Source organism: Festucalex cinctus, chromosome 17, assembly GCF_051991245.1.
Source record: "Festucalex cinctus isolate MCC-2025b chromosome 17, RoL_Fcin_1.0, whole genome shotgun sequence".
NCBI lineage: Eukaryota > Metazoa > Chordata > Actinopteri > Syngnathiformes > Syngnathidae > Festucalex > Festucalex cinctus.
In genome coordinates, this window is record NC_135427.1 from 4,004,821 (window position 1) to 4,029,917 (window position 25,097).

The window sequence follows — 25,097 nt, forward strand, 5'->3', positions numbered from 1 at the left end:
TCACCTCAGCCTGCTGCTGCTCTGCGGGCCGCAGATCTTTTTGACCTCCGTCTCTTCCTCCACCGCTTATCTGCGCTTCAGCAGGCTGCGCTAATCTAGCCGCATTCTCGTGATAACGCTTGAAAGAAAAAGAAAAACTCCCTTGTTCGCTTCTCGTGCTAGGAGCTTTTTTTAAACTCTTGAATGAAAGTAGCAATAACTAACCAACCAACGTAATATTTTTATGGATTGCATTACCAAAGTCGGGCAGTATAGCAATTCACTTTAAACTCTAAATTGTCCATAGGTGTGAATGTGAGTGTACATGAATCTGCCCGGCTAGTGATCAATCCAAAGTGCTAAGTCAGCTTGGATAGACAAATGTCATCGAAAATAGTAAATAATAGTCAAATAAATAATGGGTGTATAGCTAACTAAACTAGACTAAGTGCAATTTCTGAAGAAATTGCGTGGGAATGCTGAAAGCTGAATGCTAAACTGAATGCTAATGAAGGAAATAGAGAGATAAATTCCGTGAAAATCACAAAGTAATTAACTATTAATTACTACTACTAGTAGTAGTAGTAGTAGCTTTCAGCATTCCCACAATAACAATTTAGTTAGCTAGGTAATTCTGGAGATGGGGAAAAAAAGACCCTTTTTTGTGGCTCTCGCCTTGACTATGTCTGCACTGAATTGATGCTCCCATGCATGCATGCAGGGCATCAAACCTGACAGCTTCTACAACGTGAAAGTGCCAGAGCTCAAAGAGATCATCGAAGGCTGCATTCGCATGAACAACGACGAACGGTACAAGCGTCCTCCCTCCCCTCACGACATCACATCTGGTCTCCTCTAAGCTGTGAAATGAACCCTGTCGTAGGTACACCATACAGGACCTGCTGGAGCACCCCTTCTTCCAGGAGAACCACGGCGTGCACGTGGAGCTGGCCGAGGAGGACGACACGCTCAAGTCGGGTCTGAAGCTGTGGTTGCGTATGGACGACACCAAGAAGCTCCACGGAAAGTACAAGGACAATAACGCCATTGAGTTCCTCTTTGAGTTGTACAAGGATGTCCCCGAGGAGGTGGCGCAGGAGATGGTGAGGAGCATCAACACGCGCCCATAAACAGCATTCCCGTGTATCTGTAAAATTGAATTGATGTAACAAAAATAACATAAAATTGTGATACAATATAATGCTATATAATTCAAATATAATATAGTCTTACCAATTCAACATATCATCATTGTTCACCCTTTAAAATCCCATACCCTTCACCTTAAGCGCTATATAAATAAAGATGACTTGACTTGACTTAACGAAATATTTCAGTCCCGTCAGAGTCGTGAAGTTATCAGGAGACCAGAGGAAGGATCAAAGAAAAGAAAGATGAAACAAAGTGAAATAAGCAGTATAATCTGTAATCTTTAACACAAAAACCGTTTTCTTTTTCTTTTCTTAAATTGTCAAAATATTGTGCATTTGTTTTCATTTTTCTTGATCAGGAATTTTTTTTTTTTTTGGAACCTTTTTTATTGAATCTACAAATTTTGTGTTTCTTTTTCCTTGATTTGTATCCGAAAACACCCTATTTGAGGTTAATGGTCTAAAAAAAAAAATTGAGATTTTTTTTCAATTAATAACTTTGGGGTGAAAACTCTAAAAGTTGCGATATTACAAAATCTATATCTAAAAAAATATATATATTTTTTTGTTTCTTTTAGAAGGTTAAAATATTTAAAAACGAAACTTTAGGGTAAAATTTCCAAATTCTTTTTCGGTATTTTTGTCTGTATTTTAATGTTTTAGGTGCTTTTCAAATAGTAATAAAAATAAAATTCTGATTTAAAAAAAATAAATAAAATAAAATCATCTCGCTCGCATTTAATGATTAAAAACAGAAAGTTTAGAATTAAATCTAAGCAAATTTGTAATTTTGTACGCAAAAAAAACAAAATATTTTGGTTAGGATTGTCACTATTGTGTAGTTGATTTTTTTTTTTTTTTTTTGTAAATTAACAACAATGCAAATATTTTCACAATTTTTTTTTTTTTTTTTTTTTTTTTTTAGGGAAGAATAAAACACAAAAGAGACTTTCAAATGAAACCAGTACATGTACGGTACATTTTTCGACCGTTATTTTTTCAGAAACCCTTTTTTATTTAATTTTTTTTTAATTTTTTAATTTGAATTTAAAAAACGAACAAATATGCCAGAGATATAATTCCTTTACTCAAAATAGGATTGTTTGGCCTGATTGGAGTATTTGGCTTTGCTTCTATTTTGGGATTTTTCATACTTGAGTAATGTTACAACAAATCATAATGGATTATTGTAGAGCTTCCGTTCCGTTGCTCTGTGCTTGTTGCCTGTCACAGCACAGCCTGTTATGTTGTTGAGTTGTTGTGACAGCTAATGCGAAGTCTGATAGGCGTGAAGGGAACACTCAGTGTCGCTCAAGGGCATAGCCTTTTTTTTTTTTTCCAACTGCAAAGAAATGTGAGTAGGAAGGAGCCCTTTTATAACACCGTGGCCGTAGAGGTGACTTTTAATGAAAAGCATTCGCTTTTCATCGAGATTAAATTTCTAATCAGCGCGCGGATGTCGTAATGCGACTCGGCTGTTGAGATGTCCCGCTCGGCTCGCGCCAGCTGCCAAAACGCCGCTCGGTGGGACATCACATGACCCGTCCACGTCACAGTCGCGTCCGTCCAAGCGCGTAATGACCTGTTCAGGAAGATGGAGTCCATCTTAGTGGATTAAGTGCACGTTGGACTCAACTTGTCAATCACAGGATGGACACCGAGAGGCTAGATGAGGTTTTTGGCCAACGAGTAGCCTATAAATTTTTACACCTCTTCTTGTGGGTTCCTCGTGTCAGTGTAGTTGTTTTTGGTCAGTGGGAGTAAATCTTTATAAGGTTCCTTCCCCTATAAAAACGATGGAAGAGCATTAGGGCCAGCGAACAGGGAAAAAAAAAAAAAGGTTGGCAGGATTCTCAGAATTCTGACTTTAAAGTGATAATTCAGACTTTAATCTCAGAATTCTCAAATGAGAATTCTCACTTTATTTTCAGAATTCTGACTTTTAGTTCTACTATTATTCTGACTTTAAAGTGAAAATTCTGAGAACCTGCGATTGGCTGGCAACCAGTGAACATTCTCACTTTAAAGTCAGAATTCTGAGATTAAATTGAGAATTCTGACTTTATTCTCAGAATTCTCTAATCACATAATTCTGACTTTAAAGTGACAATTGTGTCAATTCTCACTTTAAAGTCAGAATAATAGGAGCACTAATAAAGTCAGATTTCTGAGGATAAAGTGAGAATTATTCCGAGATTAAAGTCCGAATTCTCACTTTGAAGTCAGAATTCTGAGATTAAAGTGAGATTTCTGACTTTAAAGTGAGAATAAAGTGAGAATCCCACCAAACTTTTTTTTCTGTTTATCTCAAAATGTGACTCAAGTGAGCCTTACTGTGCATAATTTTAGACTGAGTAATCCTTTCTATACCTTTACGTAACATATATGCTTCCTTAACCAATATAAAGAATGAATGGATGACATTTTTTATTGTTTACATTTTTAGTCATTTGCCAGTTTCTTGCATTAGTTCAGGCCTTTGAAAATCACTTTAAAAATGTGAGACTTTTACAGATCTGTGTTCTAAACATGTTTCCTTACATAATGAGCGGACACATTGAACTGTTCAATGTCATGCCCTGACCGATGTTTGTGCGTCTGTGTGTGTGTGTGTGTGTGTACTTGTTATGCAGGTGGTGCTGGGCTTCGTGTGCGAGGCCGACTTCAAGCTGGTGGCCAAGGCCATCCGGGACCGAGTGACGGCCATCAAGCGCCAGCGGGAGAAACTGAAGCGTCAGGCCGAGGAGCAAAGTCCACGTTCGTCCTCCCCGCAAGTCGGCGACGTCGCGGCCTCGGAGTCCCCCGCGCCGCCTCCCCCCTTGCCGTCCCCCCTCCTTTCCCCCGTCGCCAGCTCGGCCGACTCCGGCGTCAGCTCCGGTTGCCCCGCAGAGACGGAGGAGCCCGAGGCCGAGCAGCACTTCCACATCCGCCACAACAGCCTCTCCTCGGCTAATTGTAAGTCTGCGTTACGTAATGCGTCTCGCATACACAATCATCAGCTTGTGACTGACACATGGAGCCACGTGGGAGGCGTGAAGAACTCGATGTTTAGCCTTAAAAAAAAAAAAAAAATGCATGTAAATGTTATATCAGACTGAGAAAGACAAGCTCGGGGTCATCAAGTGTGTCATGTGCGTCCGTGTGCGAGCGTCACATGCTAACTGTGTGTTTTGTTGGAACAGCTGACTGCGAGACGGACGGCGACCTGAGCTCTTCGGGCCTTCAAGACCCCCTGGAGGCCACGCCCCCCACCTCCTACGTCAACTCCCCGACGACAAACGGCCTCCCCATTCCGGCCCTTCGCTTCCCTTCGGTGAGCGGGCCGACATTGGGTGCACAATTTCAGATCCCGTTCTAAAAATCAGTTCAAAAGATAAGGCTCACTTTTGATTGACATGTTATCATAGAGGTAATATCCTTAAAAAAATGCCATATATTTGCTGTCAAAATAAATCGACAACTATTTTAATAATCAAGGTATAATCAAGTGTGACCTCGCTTATCGCTGTTTCGCGGATTTATTACAGCGTTTTTTACAACGGATTTTAGTCCTTGATGAAAGAAGACTGATTAACATCAGTTTTTACTTTGGAAAACAATCACCGAGCTGGTAACATAGTACAACATTCATCCCACCCCCCTTGTGAAAAAAACAAAAAACATATGAATATGAAATATAAAATAAACACCAATCACTGGTTAATAAATAGTAGGGGTGTGAATTGCCTCGTACCTGACGATTCGATTCGTATCACGATTCACAGGTCACGATTCGATTCGATACCGATTAATCCCGATACGAATTTATAAGTCGATTGTTGCGATTTTTTTCATTCAAATTTAGAAAATACTAATCAGTCAACTTGTAGAGTGTAAGATTTGTATGCAATTGTATTATTTATTTATCTGCAACTTCAGTCTAATACAGGTTGTAATCTGTTTCATGTTTGAACAGCATTAAAATAAAATATTAAGGCTTAATGTTCCATTCATATAACATTCTTCCATGCTGAAGGTGTGAATCCTAACCCGAAGTAAGACGTTTTGTTGAATATTTTTCCATTAAAAATGGAAGTTTAAAAATCGATTCAGACGCCTATTGAATCGATTCGAGAATTGCGCAATGTAGTATCGCGATATATTGCCGAATCGATTTTTTTTTAACACCCCTAATAAATAGTAATCAGAGGGAAAAATGTTTTTGAAAAACACTTTAATGCGAAATGAAAAAAAATAATAATTCGATAGTGACAACAGTATTTTAGATCACTTTTTTAATGAATTTATTTGACTTGTTTTTAAATAACTCGTAGCTGTGGCTCAGTTGCTTCAGCGTGTCGACCAATGATTGATAGGTCAGATGTTGGATTACTTGGGAAAGGCTTCTTTTTTTTTTATCTACTAAACTGAGAGAAAGTGAAATTACAGTGCCAATCATCATCAATCATCGGACCTTAACCCAATAGAGCATGCATTTCAGCTCCTGCAGAGGACACTGAAGGGAGAAACCCACAGAACGAACAAGAACTGAAAGAGGCCGCAGTAAAGGCCTTGAAAAGCATTTCAGATAAAATAATGCAACAATTATTGCAAGTATGGTTTATGCCATTCAATATTCAAAATTTTTCACTTAGTTTAATAACATCCGTTCCAATACTTTTGGAAATGACTATTTTGAGTAAATCAAAGTGTATATGGAGCTGAAATTATTCTTCCTTGTGTCTTGACAGAGCATTGCCGTATCCAACAACATGCAAAGTGTCAAACCAGGATCTCCGAGTGGACTGAACTCTCCTGGGGACAGGTACGCAACTTCTTTTCTTCCTCCTCTTCCTCGTCCATGTGCCACAAATGGCTCGGGGCAGTACGGACCCCGGGTGGCTTTCCTTAAATGTGCAACAATTTTGTGGGGGTTTTGTTCTCTGCGTAAGAGCCTGCAGTGAACATGCAAATTGTTTCTGCGGTTTGTGGGACCCACAAGCTTTTGTGGTTTGGCAGAATAATTGGCTGTTGGTTACTATGGGGGATCATTGTTGGAAAAGTTGCTAAGTGGGCATGGTTGGAGAAGCAATGCAAGTTAGCTAGCAATTACAGATAAATACTACATTTATTTACATTCAATTCGGTAAAGTCCTTTTCCATTTAGCAGATCATCAATATTCATTTTCGATCTTTGACGATTCGATCTTTGACGATTCGATCTTTGACGATTCGATTTTTGACGATTCGATTCGATTCGACACACAGGCACACTTCATCTCTTTTTGAAATCCTAACCCTAACCCTTATTTTTATCGTTTTCCTTTCATACGTCATCCAAAAAGTCTTTGATCGTGACCTCTTGACCCCCGATCGATCATTTTTATCGTTCCCTTTCATCCTACGTCATACCAGGCCTTTGATCGTGACCTCTTGACCTCGATCGATCATTTTTATCGTTCCTTTCATCCTATGTCATCAAAGGACATCAAGGACATCAAAGCGAATGAGGCCATCAATCAAATTAAGACCAATTAAAAAAAAAGTAGAAACACTATAATTATGTAAGTTCATCTTGGACCAAACAGAATTCATAATATTTATTTATTTATTTATTTATTTATTTATTTATGTTTGTAAAAATTAGTAGTCGGACGATCATTTATTTTTTGGCACAAAATAAGAAAATATTTAAACGTAAAAAATAAAAAATATTAAGACAAATAAAACACTATAATGATGCAAGTTCCTTTTGGATGCGACTAAATTTATTAAATTAGTTATTTTTAAATTTAAAAAAAGGTGCAAACATATACATTTAAACAACTCAAAATTGAGTATTAATAATCTTTTTTTTTTATGATTATGCTGATTTTGTAATTGTGGAGTGTAATAATTAATTGCACAGCCCTGCCCCATTGTTTTTCTATTCTCCATTTGCAGCTATGCCTCGGACGTGACTTCGGGCTTGAGCGACGGTTACGAGGGCGTATTGGAGAAGAGCGAGAAAACGGTCGCCAGGCGGACCGCCGCCAAGCTTTTCAGGAGGCGGGTGCGCTCCAGGCTGCGCATCACCGGGGTAGGATGACATCATCATACTTTGCGTGTCCTCTTCGTACTTTAGCCTCACCGCTAATTGCGTGCGCTCGTCTCCCTTGCAGCTGTCCGACAAGGTGGACCGTGTGGTGGAGTGTCAGCTGCAAACGCACAACGACAAGATGGTGACGTTCAAGTTCGACCTGGACGGAGACAACCCGGATGACATTGCAGCCGTCATGGTAGGTGACAAACACTGCCACTATGCACTTTTGTTAATTCTAGAGTTATTGTGGGAATGCTGAAGCATTCCCACGTTCTTGTGATTTATATTCTCCACACATTTTTGCCGTGAAACAACTCCCACATAATACTTCCGATTTACACAGTTCAAATTTCAACTTACTTAAAAAATTCACACCTCCCGGGGTATATTTCGTCTGATTTCACATTACTTACAGTATTCGCACAATGTAACTTTTCCCTTATTCATTTTCAATGGGACAGACATTGAAATTTTTCTAAGTCTCACTTTCCACACCCACTTCCATACATACAACTTATCATCATTACCACCTGTCTGATACTGCTCAGTGGCGCAGTTGGTAAAGTGTATTGTCCAGTAACCCGGAGGTCGCTGGTTCGAATCCCACCTTCGACTGTCCATGGCCATTGTGCTAAGTGATGTACATGTATACCAACTGACTACCATATCACAAAATGCATTCTATTTTTACTGAAATGATTAAATGTTAGCTTTCAGCATCAGATGACACTTTTCAAAATAAATACGCTTTTTAGCCATAATTTCGAACAAGACGAACAAGTCAAGCTCACTCAATGGTTAGAGCAATTGCTTTCCACTATGCAGTACCTGGGTTCAATCTTACTTGGACCACATTTTAGTACTTTAGTAATTTTTCTTTCAATTGACTTTTAAGCACATGCATTCAAATATTAGCATTCAGCTAATAGCATTCCGCTTTTCAGCATTCCTATGCAATTTCTGCAGCAATTGCACTTTTTCTAGTTTGAAGTGAGGTGCGCATGATTTTCAACATCTTAACTCAAGAAAATCTACACCACAGGATAACAATCCCTGCTTATCGCATCCTTTTTATCTCGGCTCTTATGATTATGCGTCTGATTGATTTGCTCCCCACAAAATGAGCGTCTGTCGATGGTATCTTGGCACGGCGGGTTGGCGCGGAATGAAGGCGCGCTGACAGCTACTCGGTCACCACGTTTGACGTGCAACGGCAACTCCCCGCGACAACTGCGCGAATGTGCAGCACACTGCCCTCACTCACCGGGAGATGTTTTTCCCGGGAAGGAGTAATGAGCGAGGAGGAGGGGGGGACAATTGATGGCTGGACACACAAATAGAACGTCCTGTCCACTTCACGGTCACAGTACATTTACTTACGCACTGCACTTAATGATCCATTTGTATGCACTATAAATACAAATTGAGTACTTTTACGAGAAGAAGCTGGACTTTGGCGGCACATGTAAACATATTAGTGCAACTAAAATGGTACCAAAACATTGTTTGACTGGGAAGTGGATGAGGATGAACATGGACAACTGCCAAAACACATCACATGCTTGGCATTTTTTATTAGACGTCAACCAAATTTACAACGCTGCAAAGTTTTACGCCGCATTTTACACAGAACCCAGATCTAAAGCATCTCTAATTTATGTACTTTTAGGGAGTGCATACAGCTTCTAATCAGTCAAAGTAGTTGATCCACAAAGTAGTTATCTTTATGGTTTACATTTTTTATAAATGTTTTAAGGCCCGAAAACCCCTCACCACACAGTTTATACACTTTTCTCATCGATCCTTTTACATTTTCTCACATTTCTCTTGTTTAAACATTATTGATGTTCAAATCTTCATAAATTTGATAAAATAGGTACTTGCTGTAAAAAAAAAAATGCAACATAGTACTTGTGCGGAGTGCATACACCTACTAATATAATTAATAGTTAATAATAATTAGTTAATAAGCAGTAAAAAACAAAACATATTATACCATAGGAAGAACTACTTCTCAGTGGTGAAACACCCAGATGTAATGTAGTTGTTAATTTCATACAGCTACTAGTCAGCAAAGTGGAGGGAGTGCATACAACTAAGAATCAACAAATAAACAAAAATCCACATTTACTGTTCTAAGTACTAGTAGTAGTGGATAATCTATTAACAAAAAAAAAACATACTGTATTGTAAGGAGCACATTCATCCATTAATTGGTGAACGTGCACATTTACAGTACTTTTAGGGAGTGCATCCACCTGTTTGTTAGTGGCTGTTCAGTATAAAAAGGTCCGTTTATACTTAGCCACATATTTAAAAACAGGCTTCGCAATTCAAAAAAAGTTCCATATTTATTTTTACTTATAGGGAGTGCATACATCTGTATAAATCTGTATTTACTGTAAATATAAGTGCATACAGTTACTAATAAATAAGCAATATTCCCTGTACTTGTCAGAAGTGCATACAGGTATTATGGAGTGCATTCATAAGAATTGTATTTGATGCGTTTGGCTGCAGGTGCACAACGAGTTCATCCTGCCGTCGGAGAAGGAGGGCTTCATCTACCGAATGGGCGACATCATCAAGCGGGCAGAGGCGCTCATGGCCAAAGAGCAGCCGGTGCACCCCAGCGGGCAGCGCCCCCCGCAGCCTGCCTTCCACAGCGCAGCCAATCCGCTGTCGTCCTCCCAGGTCAGCGAGAGTTTGTTCTTCAATCGCGATTGTGTATTGACTCCTCAGCGAAAGTCACATCGTCATGATGTCATGGCATCGGAAGCTCCCGTGTCCGTGTTTGCGTGTGCGAGCAAGGGTGAGCCATTCCAACTATCTGTTTTGTGGTAATTTGCATCTGAGGTCAGTTTCTATTCTGAGACTTTTGGGAAGACAAAAAAAAGGGAGTTGGACAAACTCACCAGACTCTGGATGCAAATAGACACAGACTAGTTCCTGTGTAATTCAACATTTGGGAAAAAAATGGGTGTGCATACAGATGCAAATGAATGAAAAAACATCTATTTACTACACATGTAGGGAGTGCATACAGCTACTTGTGGCTTATCCGGTGAGCAAACAACAATACTAAATATACTGTACAATTAGGGAGTGCATACATGTTTGTGGCTAATTGGCAAAGGAACTTTAGAAGAAAAAGTACTGTATCTGTAGGGAGTGCATACAGGCACTCCCTACATTGCTGTTTACTGTACTTGTTGGGAGTGCATACATCTACTTGTCAGTGAGGAAACATTCATGTAGGCTGTGCTTTTCTGTAGTGTATGAAGCTACTTATCAGAAGAAACATTCACATTTACTGCACATGTAGGAGTGCATACGGTAACGAAGAAGTTCACTCCCAGGTGCTCTGTTTTGTTTTGCAGCCAGATCTGCACAGTCAGAGCCTTCCACGAACTCACTTTTCCTCCTCCCTGCCCGGTAAATCAGCTATTCATGTTTATCTGTACGACACGTCAATGATGTCATCATGTTTCACACTCGCGTGTTTGTGTGTGTGTGTGTGCGTGCGCCTCAGACTTCGCTGTGGCGAACCCGTGCGCGGAAGAACGCGGCTCGCCTCCGTGTGCCAACGGCGACTTCTTTGCCCCGAATTTGACGTTGCCCGGTCGCCCGCTCGTCCGCTCGCAGTCATTCCACAACACGCCAGGTAATTCTCTGCCTGTAGATGGCGCCGATAAGTGATTTCAACTGGTTGCCAAGTGGCAAAAAAGGAAAGGAAGAAGAATTGTCATCTTGTTGATTTAATAGTTTGACACTAGCTTGTCAGCAAAATAATCCAATGTTGACCCTCCTTGAGACAATTAATGTCGTTATGTTTAAGGCTTTTTGTTTAATTTATATGTAATGTATAATATATTCAATTCATAATTATTTATGGTTTGTTATTATATTAAAGATATACTTGACTCATTGAGCCATTTTCAGGAGTAAAACTTAAGATTTTGTCCAGAATGAATTTTATTATTTTTCCATGTACAATTACTACCTTTAAACAAGTGAGCTGTGATTGGTTACCTGAGCCCTTGTGATGTCATTTTCAGTCGACAGCAAGTTGCAAAATGTGTTTTTAAAGGTACTAATTGCATATGGAAAAATAATGAAAGTATCAAATTAATTATAGACAAAATATGAAGTTTTTATTGCTATAATGGGCTAAATAAGTGAAGTATCCCTTTAAATAGAGTGTATACTTTTGAAATATTTAGAAGTTTTAAAAATATATATTTTCTAATTGTTTTAATTTTTAAGTTATTTATTGTAATTTATTTGCTTATTTATAAATGCATGTAATGTAATGTAAATTCAGTGCATGCACATGTAAAGAGAACAAAATGAGTTTGTTTACATAATGTTATTTGAACAAAAAAAGAGCCCGCCTGTGACCTTTTCAGTGCTCGCCAGTGGCGTGGTGTGCAAATGAGAACTCACTTTCAAGTCCAAAATGAGTCCCAGAAGCGCACATGGGACACATTTGCGCTTCGATGGTTAACGGTGTTGCAATTGCACACGGAACAAAATGTCTTTGTTGAAAGAAGGAGAAATTTATACCCCACACGGAGGCTGAGGAAAGACTGTGCGTCTTCTCTTGTCCGTGTGGATTGATTGCACATGTTTTGCCTTGCAGGATCTCCTCTTGCTTACCACCACACCGCCTCCCTGCTGCCCCACTACCACGTGCCCTACATGGGCAATTTCCCGTTCCAGTACCCCGCCAGTCCGGCTTCCCCCAAACCAGGGCTTGCGCCCGGCGGCCTCCACCCCCCGCTCACCCGCGTGTCCAGCAGCCCCACCTTTCCGTCTGTCCCTTCCCCGGTACCGCCGGGCTCCCCGAACCTCCTGAATGACAGCGAGAGCCCACCCGGGGTGGCGCCCACCCAGCAGCATCCCGGCGCGTGGCCCCCGCACAGCCAGCCCCTCTTCTCGTTGGCGAACGTCATCTCCATGGCCATGAGCATGGCGCAGTCGTTCATCCCTCCCGCCCAGCAGGGGATGCCCTCCTACGGGGGATTCCACCCTCAGTCGGCGTACCCGTACCCCCCGCACTACCAGACCCCCACGCTGGAGGTGCCGTACCCCGCAAACGTCTACCCTAGCTCGGGGAACACGCCGCCCGCGGACGGGTTCCCTCAAGGTTGGCTGGACACCTCCCCTGCTACCCCGCCGAACACTCCACTGCAGCAGACCGGAGCCCCCGCTTTCCCCGGACCCCCTCAGGAGGGCCTCGGACCCTTGCCCAGTTCAACCTCACTGTCAGATCTGTCACCCTCGCCGACGGACAGTCCGGAGAGCACCGTAAGTCACAGTATCACTTACCATTCACTAGGGGTGTTAAAAAAAAAAAAAATCGATTCGGCGATATATCGCGATACTACATCGCGCGATTCTCGAATCGATTCCATAATCGGCAGAATCGATTTTTATTTTTTATTTTTATTTTTTTATTTTTTATTTTTTAGGATTCACACCTTGAGCATGGAAGAATGTTATATGAACGGAACATTAAGCCTTAATATTTTATTTTAATGCTGTTCAAACATGAAACAGATTACAACCTCTATAAGACTGAAATTTCAGATAAATAAATAATACATTTTCATATAAATCTTACACTCTACAAGCTTACTGATTAGTATTTTCTAAATTTGAATGAAAAAAAATCGCAACAATCGACTTATAAATTCGTATCGGGGTTAATCGGTATCGAATCGAATCGTGACCTGTGAATCGTGATACGAATCGAATCGTCAGGTACTAGGCAATTCACACCCCTACCATTCACTAAAACTAGCTTCACCTTAGGGATTTACAGACCTCAACCTCAAGGTCAAACAATCCCAATTTTAGATCCCATTTTACAATTATGCAGATTTGTTGTACTTCCCGGACTGTAAATTATCACTGTCAAGAAAACAAATATCTCCATATTTTGAGTTTTGATTTTTATCAGAAAAAAAAAATCAACATACATAACTATTTGGGTTAGTAACAGCCTCTTATAATTTAAAAGGCATTAATTGGCTGAGTAACTTTTTATAAGTTATAAAAGTAATTAATTACTAAGTAGCTAATTTTATTTAAAAAAATAATTAACTACTCTATAGCTGATAAAATTAATTAGTTGCTTATTATTATTATTATTATTTTTATTTATTTTTTTAAACTTTTTTAGTTATACAAGTTATTAGTTATTAATTACTCATCAAATTATGGAATTTTTTATTATGTTTTATTTATAGTGTGAAAGATGTTTAGAATAAGTAAAATTATCTCAATAATAAATCCTGGATTGTGTTTTTCTATGACACCCGCTCCAAAAAGTTTGGAGGAAGTTGATGTGATGCTTTTTATGTAACATCAACAAGAGATTCATTCATATATATTAAGGCTGTGCAATTAATCGAAATTTAATTACAATTTCAATTATTACCCTCCACAATCAACATAATGGTAAAGAAAAGATTAATAATACTAATTTTTGAGTTATTTTTGTTTTGTTTTTTTAAATTGGTCTTAATATTTTTAAATACTTCAACATTTTCTTGTTTTGTACCCAAAAAATAAAAATAAATAAATAATCCGTTGAATAATCGTGATTTCAGTTATTGCCAAAATAATCGTCATTATTATTTTTCCACAATTGAGCAGCCCTAATATGTATTTTTTCCTCCCATCTAGTTATCATCCATCAGCACTCTGTCCGAACTGAACGCCGGAAGCCCGACGGTCCACAAAGTGTCACCATTGATCTCCTCAGGTAAGAAAAATTGTTCAAATCGTAGTTGCTTGGTTGTAAAAAGACACGTTTGTTTGCAGGCTAAATAAAAACGCACGTGCTTGTTTATGCACACACACTGGCCATTTATTTTTATTTTTTTTTACCATGTTTTCCCTCTAAATACACGCTGCTTTTGCCTTTTGACGTATTTCCGCCCCCTCCTCGCTGACACCATCGCCTATGGCTCCAGGTGCCATTGCGTAATCTCTAATACGGGAGCTAATGTTCCGTCCCGTGTGGGCGTAGGTGCCATGGCGGCCTCTGCCCACTGGCGGCGACCAATGGGTGCCCAGACAAGCTCGTTTACAGGCCTCCACCCTCCCCCACCTGTCTGTGTTTGTAGACTCTAAACAGAGTCCCTCTGTTTGCATGCGTACAACCTCACCATGGACACACTGAGCCACTTTGGTCTTCATGTAACACTAGAGAGTACCAGAAATGATATAGCCACAGAACTCCATAATACAATAACATGCATACACGAGTTTTTCCAACATTACTAGCATGTAGTTTGAAAGCATTACTGATTATGATACCATGCAAACAAATTAATTTTACTTAGTGATGCTAACATTACTCGCATGTAGCTGAAAGCAATTTCTGTTAACTGTACAAGCATGTCGCTGAAAGCAATATCAATTACTGTATGTTATATCACGTTACATACTGTACAAATAGGTTTGATCAAATAATGCTAATTTTATTAGCATGTATTTGAAAGCAATTTATTTTACTGTTCAAATTATTTTATTCTCAAACTAACTTCACCAGCATGTAGCTGAAAACAATATCAGTTATATACGGTACAAATAAGTCACATCAAGCTATGCTAATTTTATTAGCATGTAGCTGGAAGCAATATCAATTACGTACTGTAGAAATAAGTTTTATTGAATGGTGCTAATTTTATTAGCATGTATTTGAAAGCAATTTATTTTACTGTTCAAATTATTTTATTATCAAACTAACTTCACTAGCATGTAGCTGAAAACTATCAGTTATATACGGTACAAATAAGTCACATCAAGCTATGCTAATTTTATTAGCATGTTGTACAAATAAGTTTTATCGAATGATGCTAATTTTATTAGCATGTATTTGAAGGCAATTCATTTTACTTCCCGTTGAAATTATGTTATTGTCAAACTAACTTTACTAGCAGTTACATACTTGACAAATAGGTTTTATCACGCAGATGCTAATGTTATTAGCATGTAGCTGAAAGCAATATCATACCATACAAACAAATGCTAACGTCACTGGTAGCTGAAAGTAATAGCTATGTATTGCATAGTGTAAAAATAGTTAGCATATAGATGCTAACATCATTAGCATGTTGCTAAAATTGATTACATCAGTCTTTCTTAAAATCTTTACACCAACTAGCACTGAAAGGTCTTAATTGAACACCGTGGCAAATTTTAGGAAAATAGTACTGCCACACTTTGACAATCAGTGGATTATATACAGTACAAATGTATTTGATCAAACTGACGCTAACATCACTAGCATATAGCTGAAAGAATGATGGCTAATGATGGAAGCATTAAAATATCAGTTTTTCAATGAGCTACCATCTGAGGAGCAGTGATTAGTCAATCAATCAATTGTCAGGAGATGATTGATTGTTCCCTTGTGCTCACTTGACTGATTAGATCAGAAACTAATCACTGCTGATTAGAGATGCACAATCACATCACAAGCCCGCCCACATGTTCCTGCTCGCGGGCTGCGTTCGAAGCGATACGCCAAAAGAAGAGCCAATTATGAAGACGTTTCCCTTTTCCCTGACAGGAGGTCTGGCCGCTCCAGTGACGGTGGGCCGTTTCCATGTGTCGCCCACCTCCGACGCGCCGGCCGTCGCCTCGCTCCCGCGAGAGGACGCGAGCAGCGCCGAGGAAGGGCGGGGAGAACCCGAGACGCGCCCGGGCGCCGGAGAAGAGGAGGCGGCGGAGGAACGTCCCAGGTCGAGGAGACGCGGGCGGAGGCGGGCGCACAGCCTCAGCCTGATGGCCGCGTCGGCGGACAGCGGGCTGTCGGTGACGGCGCCCGAGGCGGAAGGCCGGCCGTGGGACGGCGCGGGCGGAAGTCCGCAGTACGGTAACGCGCTGCACCACCTGTGGACCATGACCTACAATCACAACGCCTCCTACATGAGCAGCGACGACTCGGACAGCGACGACGACGAAGACATGCTGGACGAGCTCCAGGAGCTCCGAGAGAAGTGAGTAACCCGTCAACCAAATTTATTTTTCATTTGTTACAGTCTGCTGGCATTGGGGCCAAGTGGGGCGGTGACCAATAACAAATTGCCTAAAATTTGGCCTTTAACTCACTTACTCCCAATAACGTATAAATACGTTTTTTTTTATGTTCTAAGTGTCCCAAAGACGTATTTGTACGTTTTTTTGTTTTTTTAATGCTAAAGCATACAGAAGGCTTTGATGCAGCCTCTCACCTGCAAAGAACGGTTGCAGAAATGGTAGTTATTACACAAACGGCCAGCAGGTGGCAGCAGAGCAAAGAAGATCAACCAGGACCATCTAGGAAAAAAGCTAAATTACTTACAATTTTAAATAGATTTGTAAAAACCGATGAAACTTAGCTCTCTTCTAATGCTAATTGCTGCAAAACGGAACCAGATAGAAACATACTTTTTTTTCCTGATGAAAGAAGAGACTTTAAACTTTCTTTTGGTAGGTTCCATGCTTTTATAGCAATTGAACACAATATTCTGTGGGCCTTGCAAAATCAGTCAAAATCCAGTAAAACAGCCGGGAGCGAACGGGACTGCTTCTGTGAAAATGGCGGCGAGTGAATGAGTTAATAGATACACGCCACTTATTTGTCACCCATCTTGTGCATTCCTGTGGTTGCAGACACCTGTCGGAGGTTCAGGAACTTCAGGCGGCGCAGAAGCGGGAGATCGAGGATCTGTACGGGAAGATGGGCAAGGTCCCGCCACCGGGCATCCTTTCCCCGGCCGCCATGTTGTCCAGCCGCCAGCGCCGCCTGTCCAAGGGCGCGGGAGGCTTCCCGCCGTCACGCCGGAACAGCCTCCAGCGCTTGGATATACTGCCCATCCAAGGTGACACGATTTGGGCACTTAATTCGTTTGCTGCCAAAGACGTATAAATACGTTCTATTTAAAACCAATTTAATTTAAAATAAAAAAATAATTATTATTTATTACCATGCTCCCAAAGACGTATTTATACGTTTTTTTTTATGTTAGCCCATTTATAATTTGTCTGTTTTAGTCCACTTTTTAACATCGTTAGTCCACCCTTTCCTACCAATCTTTCTTTTGGTAGGTTCCATGTTTTTATAGCAATAGAACACAGTATTCTATGGGGCTTGCAAAAGCAAGTAAAAATCCAGTAATTTAATTAATTAAGCAATTAATAGTCCTCAATTAAAAATATACTTTTGGGCATTTCAGGTATCATCAGAAGAAACTCTCTGGGAGGAAGCAGCAGCAGTTCCCAGGACAAGCCCAGCAAAGGCGTCACCTTCGCCTCGGACATCAGCAGAATGGTGAGTCCGTGCGTCCGTCCGTGCATCCGTCCATGCATGCATTCCTCTTCCTGTTTGTCTGTCTTACAATCTCACTTGCGTCTCATTCCCAGTAAGGAACTCTCAGCAAGCGAACGCTAATCATCCGGACTACCTCATCTGAAAGCATCCTGAAGAAAAAGACGGTTGGGGTAATAATAATTTTTTTTTTTAAATGACGTTCAAACGACACGCTGCCACAAATCCAACAGAATGTGAAGGAGTTTCCTTTGTCACATGCTGGGAATAACAATGTTGTCACACCTGCTCAGTCAAGAACGACACAAGTTGATTTCACGCTGCCACAGACGTCCGATTGCATTGTACAGCACACCGTATTTTTTTTATTTTCCATTTTGTTTTTTGACGCCAGCCATCTTGTGACAGGCAGAGATGACAAACTGTGAGATGGCTGAAGACAAGCAGTTGAAACGCAGACATCCGCCAAGGGGCGAATAATTACAATTCGGATGAGCTTCAACAAAATTCCAAACGTGCAAATCAAGTTTGTGGAGCCTTCGGGTCATAATTAATCATTTTAAGTAAATAGTACAAATATGACAATGAAGCTATCTACAAATGTTTTATTAGTGATTCCAAGCGTGAATTTGATCATGAATTCACTGGGGGGGAATGTTATTCATTGCCGTCTTCAATAATTGTCTTGGTCAAATCATGTTTCTACGTCCATATCGATATATTAAGAAATGTTATTGTGAAAAAAAAATAATAATAATAATTGCAAATCAACAAGTGAAGGGAAGTGTGAAAAATGTGTACATAAGAAAAATATTCTGTGCTTTTAATCTTCTCGCTCCTTGGCGGAGGTAATTGAGCCAGTATATGATGCAAATACAAATAATTTCCATTATGTAATACTACTACTACTGGCTTTTCTTGATTGTACATGTGTGTATATACACGGTAGAGTGCATTTATAGACTGTTTACACAATTAGTCTCATAAAAAAAAAAAAAAAAAAAACTAATATAAAAAATTTACATTTTAGTTTATTCGGATAGATCGATCAAGCACATCATGCACTTTAGCATTTTCATTTAACACACTTCTTGTCGGTCAAACTGTGTTCATGATGAAAATTAAAAACAAGGGAGAACGTCCAAGCTGTCAATGTGCCTTAGCAAATATTCACAGTGGACATTGAAGGGAAAAAAAAATTATCAAATAATATATTCAAAGATTTGCAAAATAACGTGCAATGTAGAATAAATGTACAATTATGCTGCTGCCATCTGTGCCTTTTTTCCTCCTCTTACTTTAGGGTCTTATTTTGTATTTCTCCTCCTACGTCGGATGTTCACACTAGTGGATTTCCCAGCTCAATAAATACTAATTTAAAAACGATGACCCAGTGTGTTTTTTTTTTGCAAAACAAAATGTTAATAAAGTTTATTCTATTACATGATCAACATAAATACAGTTATTACAACCATTTTGCATTTTCTACTATAGCAGATCACTCCTGATCTATCACAAAATGGCTGCAAAATCACAATTAGTTTCTTCAGGGAAGTCCGCCCCAACGATAGGAGTCCAGTGCTGTCCGGGATGAGCAAAGAGAAAGGCTGGCCGTGATGTGGATGGGAGAGACTGGACTTTGGACCCACTCAGTTGGCGCTCGTCTTTGGCGAGCGGGCGCGCTTGGCCTCCTCGTCCAACTCGTCCATGATGAACTCCTGGGAGATGGAGTGAAACGTGTAGCCGTCTTTACGTGGGAGCAAGCGGTTAAGGGAAGTAACAACAAATAAAATAAAAATATGCAATAACAGTAATTAAAAACAAATTAAAAAAAAGAAAGAAGAGAAATTACATTTAGATTAAATGCGACCGAGTATAAAATGTCTTTACATAAATAATGCTCGTTTTTAATTGACACTTTTCGTGAACTATTTAATGTTTACGATTGTATAGAACTGCATGCTGTTCCTAATATTTTGTCCCTATTACGGTGCAGAAACAATACAATCATAAGGGATGGAAATATTGATACCGTTTTGTATCTTATTAGATAGATGGGTGCTGATGCTAGCTTGTAACTGCAATAATAACACAACCAAAAATATAGAAAATAGTAAAAATATTTATGAAATTATTGATACAAATTTAAACCCACCATAAAGTAAAATAAAATGAATTTGTAAGTAAAAAAACAAAACAAATATAAATACTATTTTAAACAAAAATAATTTTGTCACTATTACCACAGATTACATATGTTCAATGGTTGCATCGTTATTTCATCATCATGGACATTCTGTATATTTTTCTTCCTCTGCACATTTCACTTGATTTTAATAAATCAATTATTTAAGACGATTAATGCACTTTTCTTAAAATAATACATTTTAATGGATTTTAAATTTTAATTCGAATTATCAGCATTTTAAACACGTATATTCATGAGTAATGTAGAATTTCTTCTTCCGTCCATTTTCTTCACCGCTTTTAATACAATTAAATGAAAACATCTGATCTAATTTACTATTTACTTAAAATTTTGTTAGCCGTGAGGTTACCTTGCGTAAACGTCAACAATTAGCATTAGCAAAAGGATACAGATCCCCAGCACGAGCGACCCAAGGGCGACTGCGACCAGCGCGTTCCGCCGCAGCAATGTCGGCGTCTTCTTCTTCCACAACTCCAGTTCAACCTGCCTCATGGAGTGCAACTGCCCCTGGGACAGTGCTTCCTTAGTCCGGTCTATCCTGGTCGCGAACGGGGCGTCGGGTTTCATCGGTGACTTGTCTGCCATGTCTGTCCAGCTAGTCGGCTAACCTCGTTGTTTCGCAAGTTTCCGCGACAGAGTTGCAAATCATAGACCCGATGAGGATCAATGCTGAAGAATACATCCAGAATGTTGTCAGATCTGGTCGCTGTGGTCCAGCTATTAAACAAGTCCGGCGCGAAACTATCGTAATGCGTCACAAAAAAATAGTTCCCCCCGGATGTACCCAGAGATGTCAAAATTCCTACGACACAAACGCAAAGGAAACAGCGCCATCTTGTGAAACTACCAGAGAACGCCAAACTACGTTAATTAAGTGACATTTTAAATACGAAGTGCCCGACAAAAGGCGAAAGATAAATGGCGTCGGCGAGTCCTCAAAGTGTAAGGTTTCGTCAAGCCTCGGTCGATATGCTGACTGACTTTCTGACTAATCTCAACGAGAGAAACAAAGATAACCTCCGCAGTTTGCCCACCTGCTGCAGTGGAGACTTCAAGGATAAACAACTGTTTGGTAAGTGATAACGTTACAAAGCAAACGTTCAAAACTGCGATTCTCGAGTAGCACCTTTGACAGAGGATTCTGAACTGTAACTAGTTTGCTCTGATAATTTATGAGTTAAGTTAACAGTTAAAACTAAAAATCAGAAACGGAGGTACCGTACTTTGACGTCAATTTCAATCGACAGCAGGGGGCGGTACTCTGTAAAATGATAGCCTCCTTAGATAACGGGTGGATTATTCTGCTTAATTCTTCTTCCACATACGCAATATTAAGTTGGTAGACTCGCAGGAGAGCAGAATATATTGTAAAGAAAAATGTAGACCTGGCAGGCTTTCAGCATTTGAAAGCCGAACTCCAAGGCTCCTTCAAACGTAGCTTTCTTATTCCATATTTTTATTTTTTTTTTGGAAGAGGCACAATATTATATGAGCACGACCTTACAATAAAATGGCAATAATCCAGTTTTGATTTTAATTTAATTTCCCCTCGCTCACTTATTTAAAACAAGTTTTGCTTTTGCTTTTTTTCCCCCTTGCACTTGATACTAAACAAGCTGTGATTTTTTTTTTAATTCCCCCACATTGAGCTGCATTAATTACAGTACACAACAATAATATATATTTTTAAATAAACACACACAAATAGCCTATTTGTTTCTTTACAGCAGGCAGCTTTGTTTTGATATCTGGTTACTCCAAAAGCGTCCTAGCCACTGCTGGTCTCAAACCCAGATTAAAAATAAATAAATAAATAAAATGGTGGGTTGTGTCAAGAAGGTCATCCGGTGTATGCGGTAAAAGCTGCGCCAAAGAAATCATGTCAGGGACTCGCTGTGGAGAAGGTGAAAGTTGTAAGTATGTAAACAACATTTTAAACGTTAAACAATTAACCAAAACAAAATGAGCTTTCTAACTGACTGGATGCAACCCGCAAGAAATCACAACAAAATGTCGGCTTTGAAACAAAATGGCCACCTTTATGGAACAGAATCCGGGAAGCCTCCACATTTCCATCAGTCTCCGCACAGCCGTTAAATTTGACTTATGACCCTTTGCACTTGCGTATACAGTATTTTCTATAGTGCATTCCGTGTGTTGAATTAGCACTGCGCTAATATGGCGCTCCTCAACGGCAGCGGAACAATCAATAACACTCTGAGAGTTTAATGGCGTTTCATTCCATCAGCTGCCTCCGCATGTACTGTGTATAATATTTCCTTCCTTGTTGTTGTATATCAGCTCCCTTTGCTGACACTCATGTTTCCGCAGAATACACCCTGCTGATGTGTCAAGAGCTCCAACTGGACCCGCCCGTGGCTTACCACGCCATCGAATTACTTCAAAGGTAAGCAAAGGCGGCCATTTTGTGGCAAAAGTACTCACAAGATGTATTTGAATAAAAATACGGCTACTTGAGGATTGAAAGGTTTTTGTTTGGGAATCTCAGGTTCATGGTCAAGCGCCTTACGCATTTGCTGACACGCGGAGGTGCTAGCAGGGCGGAAGCGAGGGCCCGCGAGGACGCCGCGTTCGAGCAGACCCGGGGGAACTTCGCCCTGATCGTGTTTTCCTGCGTGCAGCTGGCCAGCAAGTTGTCGCTGCACAGTCACGTAAGGAAATGACCTACGACCTCAATCGCGCCTCCTAAACAACCTTTTTATTTTCAGATCGTCGACATCAACAAGGCGGCGCGTTTTCTGCGCTCGGTCGGCCTCGACTTCTCCAAGCAGGCCATTCTGGAATCGGAGCTGATGGTCCTGAAGGGTCTGGAATTCCGACTGCACCCTCCCAACCCCTTCGCCTACGTGGAAACACTTCTGGAAGTGCTCGGTAGGGTTGTGCAGTGTGGCCTTTAAATAAAATCTTAGAAATTAAAGTTGCTTTTGAAAAATATAGTTGCTAGAATGGTAAAAAAAAAAAAAAAAAAAAGTCACTACGCTGAATGTGATTTTGTATACCAGCTCCGATCTTGCAACGAACTATAGAAGTATGCAAAAAAAAATTACAATTTCAATTATTACACTCCACAATTACAAAATCAGCATAATAAATAATAATAATATAATAATAAAATTATAAACAAAAAAAATTAATAAAAAAAGGATTATTAAAACTAATTTTTGAGTTGTTTTAATTTATACATTTGCACCGTTTTTAAAATACATAAATGTAATTTCATCCAAAAGGAACTTGCATAATTAGAAGAATAGAAGAATTTCATGTCTTAATATTTTATTTTTTTTTACTTTTAAACATTTTTTTTTTTTTGTACCCAAAAATAAATGATCGTCAATTAATAATTAGTGTTTCCACTTTTTAATATTTGTATTATAATAATAATGCACAGTGCACAAGCTGCACTCCAACCCTCAAGTTTTTGCCAACATAATTAAATAAATAAATAAATGCATATTATTATAAATTATGTTTGATCCAGAAGGATCTTTTTAATTATAGTGTTTCTTTCTTTTCTTTTTTTAATTGGTCTTCATATTTTTCAATGAACTTACATAATTAATAATTAGTGTTTCCACTTTTTAATATTTTTATAATAATAATAATAATAATGTTTTTTTTAAATATTTTTAAATGTTTAAATATTTTCTTGTTTTGTACCAAAAAATAAATAATCATCCTACTGCACAGTGCACAAGCCGCACTCCAACTTCAAGTTTTTGCCAACATAATTAAATAAATAAATATTATCATAAATTTCGTTTGATCCAAAAGGAACTTACATAATTATAGTGTTTCTATTTTTTTAAATCGGTCTTAATATTTTTGAATGCTTAAACATTTTATTGTTCTGTACCAAAAAAATAAATAATCGTGATTTCAATGATTGCCAAAATAATCGTGATTATTATTTTTCCCATATTCGAGCAGCCCTAAATCTGCGCAATAAATTCCAATTATTTGCCCAGCAAGAAACCCAAAGTTTTTTTTTGTCCCAGACCTGATCTCGACTCGTCCTCCATCCGCAGGCCACAACGAGCCGAGTGCCCCCGTCGAGCGCCTGCACCACCTGTGCCGCCACGTGCTCCAATTTGTCAGCTTGCAGCGCGACACACTTTACGACACCCTGCTGGCCGTCACCACGCACACCCGCCATCCGACCGCCGAGCAGAGGTACTCGACCGCTTCTTCTCTTTCAGAACATTCGATAGACTGCCCAGAAAATGTTTGCATTGGCTTTTTTTCGTCAAGAAGTAATGCTGATCAAAAATATTTGAAACTTGAGTATCGAACTCCGCTAAGGCCGAAATCAAAATGAGAATGAGGACAATAAATGAAAATGAACACCAGAGAGAAGTTTGTCGCGGTGACAGAAGATTGCATGCTGCTGGGCGTGGGCGTGATCGCCGCCGCCGCATTCATTCTCCGCGTCGGAGACTGGAACCAGGTGAGAAATTTTCGAACCTCCCCCCCCCCCTTCGAAATGGAGTCGCTCATCGTTTCATTTTGCGGCGCAGGTTGTGAAAGAACTGAGCCACATCACGGGAATCTCCACCATCAGCATCAGCGACTTCGCCCGCGTCGCGCTCGCGCTCATCGTTGGAACCACCTGAGATAGGCCGCTGATCTTTAATGGGCTCTTTTGCATTTCTTCCAAATAAATCTCTTAGTCACTTATGTCACTTTCGCTTCATTTGGTCAGGCCACATGTCAATCATTTCATGCGGATTCGTGATTGTTGATTCGTCACGAGAACCGTTGACAGTTCGTTGAAAGTGCATAATATATAGTACATATATTAGATATATTCATTTTAAATAGGGGATTCAATTTCAGTGTCCTAAAAACTTAGCATCTCCCCCATACCAGAATGGTTTGACCCAACTTGTCATGTGCCACCGAGAATCACGTCAATCACTTGAAATCTTTATTTAAAATTCAAATTAATGTTGATAATAATTTTTATGTTCGCAATTTTTTTTTTAAGTCATTTATATCTTTTTATTTCCAAATAGTTCTAGAGACCTCACTTCACAAATATGGCACTTTACTGTACTTTAATAACCTTATTTATTGATTGATTGATTTTTTTTTATTTTATAATAATAATAATAATAATAATAATAATAATTGGGCGGCACAGTAGACGAGTGGTTGGCACGTCCGCTTCCCAGTTCAGAGGTCTCCGGTTCGAGTCCAGGCTCCGGCCTTCCTGGGTGGAGTTTGCATGTTCTCCCCGTGCCCGTGTGGGTCTTCTCCGGGTACTCCGGATGGAATAATAATAATAATAATTATTATTATTATTAATTCAATCTCTGGTGTAATAACCTTATTTATTGATTGATTGAATTT

General features: G+C 39.6%; 3 protein-coding genes across 3 annotated transcripts in view; 2 read left to right on the plus strand and 1 right to left on the minus strand.

Annotated features, from left to right (window-relative positions):
- The window catches only part of wnk4a (WNK lysine deficient protein kinase 4a), a 34,483-nt gene extending 15,579 nt beyond the window's left edge, over positions 1–18,904 (plus strand). The window contains exons 6-21 of the mRNA XM_077501903.1: positions 701–789; positions 863–1,082; positions 3,764–4,085; positions 4,313–4,443; positions 5,861–5,934; positions 7,053–7,188; positions 7,271–7,387; positions 9,712–9,885; positions 10,572–10,626; positions 10,724–10,855; positions 11,834–12,501; positions 13,885–13,963; positions 15,779–16,208; positions 16,864–17,072; positions 17,427–17,521; positions 17,614–18,904. Coding sequence (XP_077358029.1) covers positions 701–789; positions 863–1,082; positions 3,764–4,085; positions 4,313–4,443; positions 5,861–5,934; positions 7,053–7,188; positions 7,271–7,387; positions 9,712–9,885; positions 10,572–10,626; positions 10,724–10,855; positions 11,834–12,501; positions 13,885–13,963; positions 15,779–16,208; positions 16,864–17,072; positions 17,427–17,521; positions 17,614–17,616 — 2,934 coding nt within the window. The 3' untranslated portion in view covers positions 17,617–18,904. The remainder of the gene's footprint in view (positions 1–700; positions 790–862; positions 1,083–3,763; positions 4,086–4,312; positions 4,444–5,860; positions 5,935–7,052; positions 7,189–7,270; positions 7,388–9,711; positions 9,886–10,571; positions 10,627–10,723; positions 10,856–11,833; positions 12,502–13,884; positions 13,964–15,778; positions 16,209–16,863; positions 17,073–17,426; positions 17,522–17,613) is intronic.
- On the minus strand, positions 17,856–20,921 carry coa3a (cytochrome C oxidase assembly factor 3a). Its single transcript, XM_077501908.1, has 2 exons — positions 20,117–20,921; positions 17,856–19,265 (listed from the first exon to the last, which is right to left on the minus strand). The coding sequence occupies exons 1-2, from the start codon at positions 20,310–20,312 to the stop codon at positions 19,168–19,170; spliced, it is 294 nt and encodes a 97-aa protein (XP_077358034.1). The 5' UTR covers positions 20,313–20,921; the 3' UTR covers positions 17,856–19,167.
- On the plus strand, positions 19,056–24,422 carry cntd1 (cyclin N-terminal domain containing 1). Its single transcript, XM_077501904.1, has 7 exons — positions 19,056–20,799; positions 22,059–22,134; positions 22,237–22,399; positions 22,457–22,619; positions 23,774–23,918; positions 24,096–24,192; positions 24,263–24,422. Exons 1-7 carry the CDS (start codon positions 20,646–20,648, stop codon positions 24,356–24,358), a joined length of 894 nt encoding a protein of 297 aa, XP_077358030.1. The 5' UTR covers positions 19,056–20,645; the 3' UTR covers positions 24,359–24,422.
- Positions 24,423–25,097: the final 675 nt, after the last annotated feature.